At 40.5% G+C, this 13,380-nt stretch overlaps 1 protein-coding gene across 2 annotated transcripts; it reads right to left on the bottom strand.

Annotated features, from left to right (window-relative positions):
- Positions 1–222: 222 nt before the first annotated feature.
- On the bottom strand, positions 223–10,849 carry HTR5A (5-hydroxytryptamine receptor 5A). Of its 2 annotated transcripts, XM_007504655.3 has the most exons (3): positions 5,796–10,849; positions 4,950–5,102; positions 223–1,404 (listed from the first exon to the last, which is right to left on the bottom strand). In XM_007504655.3, exons 1-3 carry the CDS (start codon positions 6,534–6,536, stop codon positions 1,072–1,074), a joined length of 1,227 nt encoding a protein of 408 aa, XP_007504717.1. In that variant the 5' UTR covers positions 6,537–10,849; the 3' UTR covers positions 223–1,071. The 2 variants fall into 2 exon arrangements, with proteins under 2 accessions (XP_007504717.1, XP_001372583.1); XM_001372546.4 differs by lacking the exon at positions 4,950–5,102.
- Positions 10,850–13,380: the final 2,531 nt, after the last annotated feature.

Genomic DNA, 13,380 nt, shown 5'->3' with positions numbered 1-13,380 from the left:
AAGAGGAAATCAAGGTGGTGGGGAATACACAGTAATTATAACTGTGAATGTTAATGGGATGAACTCACCCATAAAACAGAAGCAGATAGCAGAGTGGATTAAAAACCAGAATCCTACTATATGTTGTTTACATTTGTGGCAGGTACACAGTGAAGGTAAGAGGTTGGAGTAGAATCTGTTTGGCTTCTACTGAGACAAAAAAATCAGGCATAGCCATCAAAATCTCAGACAAAGCTAAAGCCTTTATCATGGGTCATTCACATGGCTGACCTGTAAAAGTTTACCTTTTGACTTCCATTTCAACACCAAAGTCTTAGAAATCGTATCTAACACCTTTTCTGTTTAACAGAGAGTAGGAAAGAAGCCCAAGTTCAACAAGATTTATGGCTAAAAGAAGAAATTACTCAATATACAAGGCATTGCATTTAAATACCCACAGAAATTCAAGAAAAGTTCACTAACAGACATTGACAAAGATTCTCCTTCACAATAAAAACAAAACAAAACAAAGCATTAGTTCCTTCAAAATCAAAGGCAATATCTGATTCATCTTGTTTCTGTTTCTATGAAACTTAGGTCTTATCTGTAAATATACAGAACTGGCAGTCTTCATATAATAGTTAAACCTATAAATTTAGTGACTTCCACCTAAGCTGATTACTTTGAAGTGCCACCTCTATTTCTAAGAATAATGGGCTTCTCTTTTTCCCAAAGAAAAGTACCTAATGAAAAACTTTATAAATAGATATATACAAATCAGTATCCTCAACTATCCCAGTATGCCATTTTCACTTGCTCATTCATTCTCATTTTGGGATGTGTCTCAGACAGGAAAGGGTACTTCATAGAAAGTCCATGCTTCCTTGCATATGGGAGAGGGCTTCCAAGTTTCCACAACCATTGAGGATTTATAGTAGGTCAGAGCTTCATGAGGCAAAGATCTCCCAGATTTATTGGAAACCCAGGACAATCTTGATCTCTAAGGATCAGAGGTCCTCAGTGTGACTAAGAGGAGTAGGAGGAGGAAGAAGAATCAGAAGTTCCATGTCAGCCTCTCTTCCCATTTATTCCTCAGCGCTGCCTAGAAAAAAAGGTCTTAAAGGCACTGTTATAGTTCTTATTGAAAGCTGTATAGATTAGAGGATTAAAAAAGGAATTGGAATAGCCAAGCCACAAGAAAATGCTCTTCCAGATGGGAGGGATGTTGTAGGAGCTGAAAGGACTGATGAGCTCAGTGATGAAAAATGGGATCCAGCAAAGCACAAACACCCCAATAAGGATGCCCACCATGATAGCTGCTTTTTTCTCTTTCTTTTCCCTCCATGTATCCCCATCAGTCTGGAAGGTCACCATGGCATGACGAACAGTAAATGCCATCTGAGGTCGATGAAGGGCCTCATTTACCTGCAATGATTAATTGAGATGTGTTAAGCTTCAACTATGTGTCAGGCCCTGTGCTAAGTGCTAGAGATACAAAGACAAAAAAAAAGTCTTTGCCCTCAAGGAGCTTCATTTTATAAGCAGAAGTTTTAGATGGACATTCCCTATTGTGACTAGTTTCTGCTTGTTCAGATATCTTACAAAAGACCAAAATTTGATTCATTCTCTGCATAATTTACCTTGAAAGCAACACCTTTTGCAGTTAAAACTAGGGAATTTTGTTGAACTTTACCTTGAATTCTGTAGGAATTCCAAGGCATGGGTTTTTAGCCTTTTTTTGTGTTATGGACTCCCCCTGCCTCTGATGGCCTATGGACCTTTTTTAAGAATAATGTTTTTAAATGCATAAAGTACATAGAATTACAAAGGAAGCCAGTTGTATTTTAATACAGTTAAAATATCAGAAGTTTCAAATTCCTGAGACCCTCTCACATCTATCCACTGATCCCTTCTCTAGGTTGATGGGCCCTAGATTTTAAGAGCCCTTGCTTATAGGTACTTTTTTTAGAAGACAATGAGAGTAAGAGATGAATTTCATTTCTTGGGTGATAGTATTTAAGATCAGATATGTACTTCAATACAACAATAAATTATTAAAACACCCTTAATGTTCTTAATTACAGAGGCCACAGGAAAGAGAACACAAGCAAAGGTGTGCCTCATGGTTTTTGTTCATGAAGCTATCTAGTGTAAACCTCAAAATTCCTTAGACTTATAAATGTTGGAAATTTCACCATTGGGATATTTCATACTTGGAAAATTTCTTACTGATAGTCTATTGGAATGGGAACCCCATTGGCATGGGAGGTTCCTTCTCTTCCCTTCTTCAGATTACTTTAGGACAGAAACCTTTTGCTGAACAATGGAAAGGACTTTGACCTATGCTTAAGCATAGAACAGGAATTTCTTTGAATCATGATTGATTTTAGAATTGATACAATGGAGATACTTGGAATAAATCTCCACCCTACTCAGTCCTAACAGGATTGAGTAAGGGCTGCAGCCTAGATCAAAGATTTAATCATTTGAAAATATGACCTTCAACAGACATGTGCAAAAGCCAGAAACCTCTGGGCGGTCCTGGGTTAAGCTAGAGCCTCCATTGGCACAGGGAAATTGATGAACAGTGATTGGTAGATGGGAGAACTGAGAGGAGGAACTTGGATGGTTTCCTTAAAGATAGGAGGGTCTGGAGACTTGAGGGGGGGTTGAGGAGTTTGGTCGGGGGTGATTGCGGTGGACTCGGAGAAGCTTGCGCTGAAGGAAGCTGAAGGTGGGGGCCTCTGAGACTGTTTCTCCATTTTGGTCACGTGAGTGATAGGGACTGATCTCTTTTCTTTACCCCAGCTATCTAAGGGCTTGGGCCTTTTGGCCCAGCCTAAACAGAAGGGGTATTTAAGCCCTATTCCCTTCTCTCCCTTTTTCTTTCTCTCTATCTCTAATTCCTTTCTTGCTCCTATTGTAATTAAACTCCAAAAAGGCTGACGGCTGACTTGAGTTTTTCATTTAGGAATTACATGGCTGAATTCCTTGGCGACCTTAAATTAATATATATCAGTCTTTTAAAGTGATTCCCTTGTCACACTAGGGAATTTACACCAAGATTTCATTATGTCCATTTTACAGGTAAAGAAATATATATTCTAAAAGGTTAGAAAGTTAGCTCTCAGAAATCAAGAACTGATTCTGGTTTTGTTTTTATAACCTTAGGGCATATCATATAGATAGGCATTTAATAAATACATACAGAATTGAAATAAGTAATACAGCCTGAGGCAAATTTCCAACCAATCACAACAGGATCAAAGATTTAGAAACTATCTATCATAATCTCTTCATTTTACAGTTGAAGAATCCAAGACCTAGAGAAGTAGGGAACTTACCCAAGGTCAAAAAGGTAGTTCATAGGAACAAGCAATCATTGTGGATGCAAAGACAAGTAACAGTACCTGCCCTCATGGAGCTTACATAGGTCTACAATTCAAAGGAATCTTAGAGATCATCTAGTGGTTCTCTCATTTTTTTTTTTAAAACCCTTTTCTTCTGTCTTGGAGTCAATACTGTGTATTGGCTCCAAGGCAGAAGAGTGGTAAGGGCTAGGCAGTGGGGGCAAGTGACTTGCCCAGGGTCATACAGCTGGGAAGTGTGTGAGGCCAGATTTCAACCTAGGACCTCCCGTCTCTAGGCCTGGCTCTCCATCCACTGAGCTACCCAGCTGCCCCCTCCTCTCATTTTATAGATGAGGAAACTATAAACAATAAATGGGGAGTAAAATGTCAGAGATGGGATCTTGATCTGTAGCTGTCTCTTTCCATTGAATCCTACCAGCCTCTTGATTCAAATTCAGTACTTTATTGACTATGGTCCTTCCATAAATAGATGTTTTGCATGAGTTAAGGCTACTTGAGGTCCAATAACTGACAAGACACAATAGGTGAAACTGTCTCTCACAAGGCTACCTATTACTGTTTGCAAATTTTCCCTTCAAAGCTGTCCTTGATGTTTATTTCAATTTAATATCACTTTAATGAATATATTCAGGATCAGGCCATGATTACTTGTAAATCCCACTCTTATCCAGTGGTGATCCTGAAGAAGATCCAGTGTCCAGGTTGGCAATAACAAAGAATCAGGGAGAACAATGTACAGAGTACATGCTTACATATGGGGTAGATCACATGCAAGTATTCTGAACATGGGTTTAATGTCACATTTAACCATCAACATGATATTCTGTACAGACATGTTTAGAGTTTGGACACCAAATGAACTTTTCTTGACTTGTGATTCCCTGCATCACTGCTCAAGGTACCAGCTTCTTTCCCTTACCCTCCTTCCTCCAAAGTCTAATTACACTCCTGACACTATGTAACTTTGCATCTTCTTTGAATTAAAATCGTTCCTGATAACAGAAAATGGAGGGAGGGAAGTGAGAGAAAGAGAGAACTTTAATGATGACTCCTGTTCTTATTTTTCTAATTCTCTTAATCAGAGGCTTCACTTATTAAAATAAGTCCTTATCAGAAAACAGCTTGAGGAAGAGAGCATTTTGACAGCAGTAGTTGCCTGAAGGTAAATTCTACCTGTGGAGAAAAATCAGGAGAAAAAAGACAGGAATCATTCCTTATCTAGTCTTTGACCTTGCCTTTGTCTTAAAGCTATAGCAGTTCCTGATTGGTTGTCAAATTCTTCGGTAACACACGATATCCTTCAATGATCAGTGTTCACAACTACTCTGACACCTTTTTGTGGAGCGGGCGGTGCTGTAAATAGGGAGGAAATCCCAGAAAAGGAAAATTCAAGGGAGAGAGAAGAGGAAAAAATAAATTCAGAGCCTAGGATTAACTTTCTTATTAGCTCAGGTGAAAAATCCCTGCAAAACTATAGTGGTTACCTAGGAGACAACTAGAAAACTTCAAGACAACTAAGAATTCTTGCAAATCATAATCAAGAAACCATGGGTTGTAAGCACAAAAGATTACTTTCCCTTAAATGTAATTAAAGCTCACATTTAGATAGTGTTTTATGCTGTGCAGAACAGTTTTCTTCATCTCAGTCCTATGAAATATTATGCCACCATCTTTCTCCATTCTCTGGCCCAGTAGATTCCAGAATTTTTTGACAAAGTAGAAAGTTGAAATCTTGGCTGTGATTTTCACTACCTGCATGACAATGGAAAAATCCCCTCATCTCTGTGGGTCTCACCAATAGTACTACACAGTAATGTAAAGTTGAAAGAGACAGATAATCTTACAGATGAGAAGACAGTTTCATAGTAATTTCCTCAGGGGGTACTTAGCTAAGTGTTTGACAGAATTTGAGACAGGGCCGTCCTGCTTATCACTAAGCCTCACTGATTCTCATAATATACCTTTAGGTGGAGGTGTATATACCCACCCACCCACCCACATACACATTGCAGGTATCTCCTAACCACCATAGTCATGCCCCCACCCCCAAAGTCGGGGCAGAACAACAAGGTTATACCCATGGGACCATGTTAGCTGCCTGTGACATTCTAGAAGGATGGTATGCAATTATAGGTTGTCTAGCTTAACTGCCTTATTTTATAGGTAAGGAAACTAAGGACCAAAGAGGAGAAAATAGCTTGCTGGCTAAAGTCACACAAGGAGTTAATGACAGAGCAAGCCTAAAAACCAAGCGTCTTTAATATGTACAGGAGTGGATCCCTACACAGATCTAGTATACACAAGGGGACCCTAATTCTATGATCTCCTTGTTACAAGTTTGAAGGAAAAACAAAAACAAATTAAAAGTTGATGGACCCAGGCGGTGAGGAACTGGGGTGAGTGGCATGGGAAGGGGAGGACATAAATGTAAGTTAGTCCACCAACCTCCACAACTTCAGGCACGGGTGTGACGCTGTTGGGCTTCTTGGAGCCTATGCGGAACTTGGCAGCTTTGTAGATCTTCCAGTAAACAAAGAGCACCACGCAGAGGGGAAGGTAGAAGGCGCCCACAGTGGAGAAGACGGTATAGGATGGCTCCCTGCTCACCTGACATTCTTCATCGTCGGCCCAGTAGGTCTCCCCCCAGCCGAAGAGGAGAGGGGCCAGCGAGATGACTGCAGACAGCAGCCAGGTCAAGGTGATCATGACATTGGAGATGCGCTTGCGAATCCGGAGGGTGTACTCTAGATGACGGCTCAGAGACCAGTATCGGTCCAGGGCGATGGCCGTCACGTTCCAGATGCTCGCAGTGCAGCACAACACGTCGCAGGAGATCCACAGCTGACACAGCCGCCGTCCCAGCTTCCAGCGCCGGCCGGACAGTTCGTGCACCAAACTCAGGGGCATGACCAGGGCTGCCACCAGCACGTCAGAGATGGCCATGGAGGCTACCAGGTTGTGGGGCACCCGATGGAAGGTACGCACGCGGAGAATGGTGGCCAGGACCAACAAGTTCCACGTGAAGGTCGCCACGGCCAGTAAACCTAGCAGGGTGAGGACTAACACGCCAAAGATGGAGAGTGGGGGCAGATGGGGGCTAAGGTTCTCAGGGCTGCTGCTCCCATTGGTCGGGAAGGGGGAGGGAAGAGTGAGGAAGGCGTCTGTGAAGTTCAAAGGCCAGTCCATTCTGGTGTTTTTTTTTTCCTCTCAGGAAGTTTGGGAGGGTGATCTAGGCTGTGGGATCAGAGTGAACCCGGAGGCGGCTGATCCAGCTGTGCCAGCCTCAGATCAGCAGCGTAGCTTCTGCCGAGCGTTGGTGAATTAAATCCCAGTGACCTGCCAGGGAAGACGTTGAGGTGAAAGGAAGAGGTGGGGATACAAACCACTTCTAAGAAACCCCTAGGTGTGGGAAAGCGAAACCTCCCCGACTGCCAATTCTGAAACCCTTAGAGACTGTCAGAGGGGGCTAGGATCAGGAAACCCAGAGCCCTGTGTCCAGCGCTGTCCCCTGCTGCAGACCGCTGCTGCTCCTGGCTCAGCTTCAGCCTCATTAATCCCTTGGCTGCCCGGTTAAACTAGCTGGAAGAAGGTGTCCTATGTTGAGGGGAGAGTCAGAGAGGCATCCCTGGGCTTAGTGGTTATCTTCCAGAGATCCGAGGTCTCCGTTTTCTGCTATCGCAACAGCAGCGTCTCTTTGGCTCAGTAGGGGTAGGGGTGGGAGGAGAGAGGGGAGTCAGAGTGAAATAAAGGCTGGTACCTGTTTTCACAGCTCCAGCTCTTTCTCCCTACGACATCAACATCGCAGCTCTGCAAAAAAGAATGCTTGCAAACCCAGCCGGCCCTAGTTTTGTCACGCTAGAAATGAAGCCCTACAGCAAACATCATCGGCCAAATAGCACCGTCCTCTTTACCTCTTGCCCATTCCTCCAACCCCCTTTTTTCTCCCACAAATCATGAAATCCCCAAGCTTTGGTTAAAAGGTTCACTAGTGATTTTCTCAAGCCATTCCAGGATCTGTCCGAGGTTCTGAATGGGCTCCCCGCCGCCTGACTTAGGATCTAGGATCTGCAGGTAGAGGAGGTTTATATAATAAACTTTTCTAAGTAATGCGTCCAGCACCCCTCCCCCCTTCCCTCTCATCTTGGGCTGGAGACTTCTGGTAGGATTGAGGTACAGTTTGACTTTCAGGAAGCTACTCCACTGAAGCTGTAAACGCCAGGTCACAAAGGCCACCTGTGCAAACTGGATTGGAAATCAGTGAGGGACAGAAACTAGTTTTACAAACTACATCTCTTAACTGTGTAGCTTTGGGTGAGTCAACTTGGCACTCTGGGCCTCAGTTCTCTCATCTGTAAAGTGAATGAATGATTGGATTAAATAATATCTAAGCTCCGTTCCAACTTGAGAATTATGAATTTTTGAACTCCTCTTTCCTGTCCCCTGCAAGGAAGGCAGGAGACAATTTTAGTGTGCTTCAGAGGCAGGGTTTTCAGCACCAGCTTGCTTTTTTATAGTTGCTCTCCCCCATGCAGTCTAATGTTTCTGATCTGAATAGGCTTTTTTCCCCTTACAGGATGAAAGATAGGAAGTTTAATGTAGTTTGCTTAAGCTGGCAGTACATTTTCCTAGAATATTACATTGCTGACATGAATAAACCACTCAACACATTTTCTTAACTTCCCCAAGTCTTCATTTTGTTCCTGGTTCTGTGGCATGAATCTGTTTCATGTAAAAAATTTTCAGGTTATGAATATTAATTGCCAGACGGATACATGATACTCTCTTTTGCATAGTTCTTTAGAAACTAGTTAGTTCTCATACAAGAACCCTCCCTGAGTGAAGTCAAACTCAGTTGTTTATGCCACAGTAGCTTGCACATGACATTAAAACTAAAGCTACCAGATACTCTGCTTTGCCTAAATTGACTCATCTGATTGAATCCCAGGTCAGTTAAACAAATAATTGTATTTTTCTCCACCCTGAAGCCAGGAGTTCTTGGAATCAATATATTATTGGTCATATGTGGGTCGACAGATATGTAGGTAGAGGTATTGTAGCTCAGTAGAGTGCTAAGTCAAGAAAGACTGAGTTCAAGTCCTGCTTGGTTCATATTACATATGTGTCTGTGGATAAGTAACAAGCCTTTAATATCTTATAAAATAATGAGAGTTTCTACTACAAAAGTTCCCTACATGGATGAAATCACAATTCTGAACAACAAAAATAAAATAAAAATTTCACAAGAATGGAGATATTGTGAGATTTACAAAATCACAATTATCCTTTGTGGGGAGAGAATTGATGATTCAGAGTTGGCCATGATGATGGCCATGGTTTTTAAAGGATGTGGGTAGTTTGAACAAATCCTAAATGGAAATGTCAAGTTTTAATACATAATTTTTATTTAGCATCTCAAAATTTCCCACATAAATTGTAAAAAAATTAAAGAATTTGTATACTGATTAAGAAAGTTAAGAATTTGCACAGGATATGTTATAATTGACCTTGTTCATATAAAACATGCAAATCATTTGTTGTGATGTGTTATTTCTATTGTTAATGTTATCTAAGAGTTAATAAGCTTAAAATTTTAGGTCTAATCATAGGAAAGTTAGGAAGTCATCAAGGCTACTTCCCATATGTTAATAGCATATGACAACAGAAATTTCTCCCAATGGATTATGTGAAATAAATTTGTTAATCATTCAACATGTTAAGAATGTCTAGATGTTTATATCTTTTAGAATACAACAATCAAAAAAACCAAGCTGCTATTGCTACAGCTTATGTCTCTTATTTTCAAAGTGATTTAATATTCATTTTCTAATTTCATCTTCACAACTTTCTTGTGAAAGCAACTAGAATTGTCAACATTTCTTTAGATGAAGAACCTGAGTCATAGAGCATATGGTATGCCTAAAGTCAGGTAATAGTAGAACAGAGACTGGCATTCAGGTTTGCTGACTCTTAAAACTATGAAGTTTCCAACAAACTACCCTGTGTTTTAAACATAAATGAAAAGGCACCAGGCAAAGGGATGCACTTGCCACCCTTCATTTAAAAAAAAACCTGATATCACTTGTAGTATCACAAATAGATGGAGAATCTTCAATAATAATGGCCCTCCATCAAGACTGGATGAAGAATTTGAATCTTGGACACTTCAAAGGTTGTAAGGTAGCAGCAAAATATCCCTCTGTTTATTTGCATCACTGTCTCTTGGAATGCTTAGTTTCTGTTTCTGATGGCATTCTAGTTCTTGGGCAGTGGGCATTCATTGGATGATATTTATACAAGTCAAAGAAACATTCTGAGATCTTGCTTTTGTAGTATGTGAGTTCTAGCAAAGACATTGGCTAACCTCTAAGTCTGACTCAGTCACTCAATTAGTATTTATTAAGTGCCTACTATGTGCCAGCCAGTATGCTAAGCACTTAAAAGATATGTATATGTACAATCATGAAAAGCAGTTGAAAGTGATAGGGGAGTACACATTAGTGACAGAGAATATAGTAGTATATTCAGAAAAAAGGATTTAATAAAGGAGGAACACAAGTGAGACATTAACAATAATTTTCTCATGCTTAAATAAACATTGAGCCTGGAGCCATCTGCTAAAGGAAAATGTGACATATCTTTCCAGGAAGATATGGAGAGGATCACAAAGCTGGAATGCATCTTAAAATACATTAACATAGTTTAGATCCCCATGAGTCTTATATTATTCAGCTAGTCTTTATATGACATGGACCATAGGTCTTTCACTATAATGGTTGCTTTCCTCTAGATGTTCTCCAGCTTCTCAACACCTTCTTAAAGAATGATAACTCAAATTGAATACAGAAATCAGATGTGGTCTAACCAGGGTAAAGTAGAAGGACTATTGCCTCCTCTTCCTGGAATCTATGCTTCTCCATACAGACCAGGGATCTCTTGATAAATTTAAGAGCCTTGTGTCTATTGGCCCATGAAGGTTTCAGTACTGTGGATTACACCTCCTTTGAGTTATTTTCTCCAATATCTCAAAGGTCAAAAGAGATGTAGCCAATAGTGGGTTTTTGTGACATTGCAGTGTTTATGCTTGTTTTCTTCCAAAAGTAGCCCCAAAGGTCCTCTCATTGCACTCATAGCTCCACATTAGCACTCTGGGCTTCATGCCCATTTCAAGTTTGAAAAGAGATTTAGGTCATTTAGATCACAAATGCTGCCAATCGTTTTCTTTACCAGATAAATCTGCATGCCTGTAACTTCCCCATAGTTTCCTATTTCCTCTTATCACCTATCAGAAGGTCTTGGCCCATAGCCTGGCACCCTGGAAACTCAGTAGGGAGTTGAGAGCATATGATTTAATTAGTTTTAATAATACTATGTCTAGGTTGGATGATTGATTTGCATATTAGAATTAAAATAGACCTCCATTAGAGTTTCCTCTGACTTCATCCTGCTCAAGCATAACCAACTATCTTCTCAGTCTCCTTTGAAGGAGTCATTTTGTTCCCCCACCCCGTGTGTGGTGTGCCATATCTACAAGAACTCTGTCCTTGGTTCTTCCTTTGTCTATACACACTCTTGAAGATCTCAGCAGTTCCTATGGAGTCAATCTTCAGCTCTATTCAGATGATCCCCAAATCTGAATGCCCATTTCTTGTTCTCTCTCTTGAACTCCAGGCCAAATGTGGGTATCTCTAACTAGACTGGATTATTAGATTATCTTCACCTTTTAAATATTTGTTTAAATGTTTTTAAATGTTTAAATCTTTTAAATGTCTCAAATTCAGTATGTATGAAACCAACTTCATGGTTAAATAAGCATTGAGACCCTGGAGCCATATGCTAAATGAAAATGTGGAAATATCTTTCTGGGAAGATATAGAGGGGATCCCCCAAACCCACTTTTTCCTCCTTCCCTATTTCTGTTGAGGGAATCATGATCCTTCAAGTCACAGAAGCTTGTAACCTGGGAGTCATTCTTTCCATTGTTACTTGCCCCACAATAGTCAGTTGCCAAATCCTATGGGTTTGATTGCCATAAAACCTTCCCTATCTATCCTCTTCTCTGCATTTAAACCATGGTTCAAGCCTTCATCTCCCCATGCTTAGGCTGCTGAAAAAACCTCCTACTTAGTCTCCCTAAATCCAGCTTCCCATCTTTCCAATCCATTCTTCACACAACTGCAGAACATTAATAAAGTACAGATTTGGCCATGTCACTCTAACTCAAGAAACTTTTGTATCTCCCTATTACCTCTAGTTTAAAATACAAATCCCCCCGTTGGCATTTCAAAGTCCTTCATAATAGGACTCTTGCATCTTTTCTCAGGATGATTATACATGCATCATCCTTCCAAAGTTTTATTCCACCAGCCTTTGGGCTCACAGCAGCCTTGAATGGTGATGCAGTGCCACATGGTCATTAATTCATATCCCAGGTCTATTAGTATCTGACCTGAGACAAAGGGAAAAAGAAATAAAGTGTGAGGAATGAGAGTGGCCAGACAGTGAAAGAGCAAAGAAGGTAGTTGATGAAAATGGATTAGCATATTGATAATGGAGTATGGTACCAGGTCATGGAAGGTCTTAAAAATCTTATCATGTGGGGCAGCTAAGTGGCTCAATGTATAGAGCATCTGACCTGGAGGCAGGAGGTCCTGGGTTCAAATTTGACCTCAGACACTTCCTCTCTAGGTGATCCTGGGCAAGTCACAACCCTACTGCTTACCTACCTACTCCTGATTGCTCTTCTGCCTTGAAACTGATTCTTAGTATCATTTGTAAGAGAAGGTAAGAGCTTTTAGAAAAAACAAAAATCTTCCTTTGAATTCAACTGGAGCTGTTCACTCACCTGTGCTCAGTTTTGTATCTCCAGTTGCCTCTAGAATGTGACTGGTGATGTATTATTTCTGGTCTCCCACCCTACTAGTACCTTCCTTTACATGCATATATCTTGTATACTATCTAGTTATTTACATACTGTCACCCCAGCAAGCAAAATACTCGTTGACTAATTTAGGAATCATTTCCATTGAAATAATATATTTGAAATTATGGTGATAGATGGGCTTTCTAAAAAAAGAGATTGAGAGAGGGCAAGGGATAAGAGAGTGCAGAAGCCTTTCAGTCATAGAAAGAGAGGCCAGATTTGGGGGATATTTTATGATCCACTCTTGGATGCCCAAAGCTAGACCTGTGCAGAATTTGCCTTTCTTTACATTGTTTTTTATTTGTTTTGAACTGTGCATGCACGGGCGCGCACACACACACACACACACACACACACACACACACACTTTGGGGGGGGGGATGTTGACTGGGTAAATAGTTATTTTGGAGTGAACTCAGCAGTCCATGAGGGAAACAAAAAAGAAAGGCTGTTTTTAAATTATTGAGAGGAAAATGAGCAAGGTTTATGTTAGACTATCTCAACTGGTCAAGTGAAAGGTCTGCAGCAAATCTGGGACTTCAAATCTCCTCTAAATGGAGAACTGTGGACTTGAAAGAAAGGGAGACATCCATTAGGTAGAGAGGACACAGAGCATTCTAAGCAGGAAGGAAAAACTTGAGAAAAAAGAATTGAGTTAGGAAACCTAAGTTTAAAGGTGTGATTTCACTTTAAAGGATCTCTAGAGTTCAATAAGCCTTAGAAGTAAAAAAAAAGTCAAATGAATTGCCTAAGATCACATAGGCAAGTAATGAACTAGTCTTGGGGAAGAGCCAGAAGTAGAATCCAGGTTTCCTAGTTATCTTCTCATATTTCTTTAGGATTCTGGCAAACCAGTAACATAGCTAGGAGTTTGAAAGTTCTAAGCTAATATTCAGGTGAATTTATTCTCTTTTTCCTTCAATTGCAAAATAAGCAATTGTTTAGTTCCTTCCCTCCTCCTCCTCCTCCTCCTCCTCCTCCTTTAATATATAGGACCTTCTTTGGCTTGTATTTACAGCCATAGAGAGAGTCAGGATAATGGAGAGAGACCATAGGCAAGAACTGACCTATTTTAATTTGCATTCTGCTTTTCTATGCAGATGAGCCATG

Source organism: Monodelphis domestica, chromosome 5 (genome assembly GCF_027887165.1).
Source record: "Monodelphis domestica isolate mMonDom1 chromosome 5, mMonDom1.pri, whole genome shotgun sequence".
Lineage (NCBI taxonomy): Eukaryota > Metazoa > Chordata > Mammalia > Didelphimorphia > Didelphidae > Monodelphis > Monodelphis domestica.
This window is presented reverse-complemented; position numbering and strand designations above follow the sequence as displayed.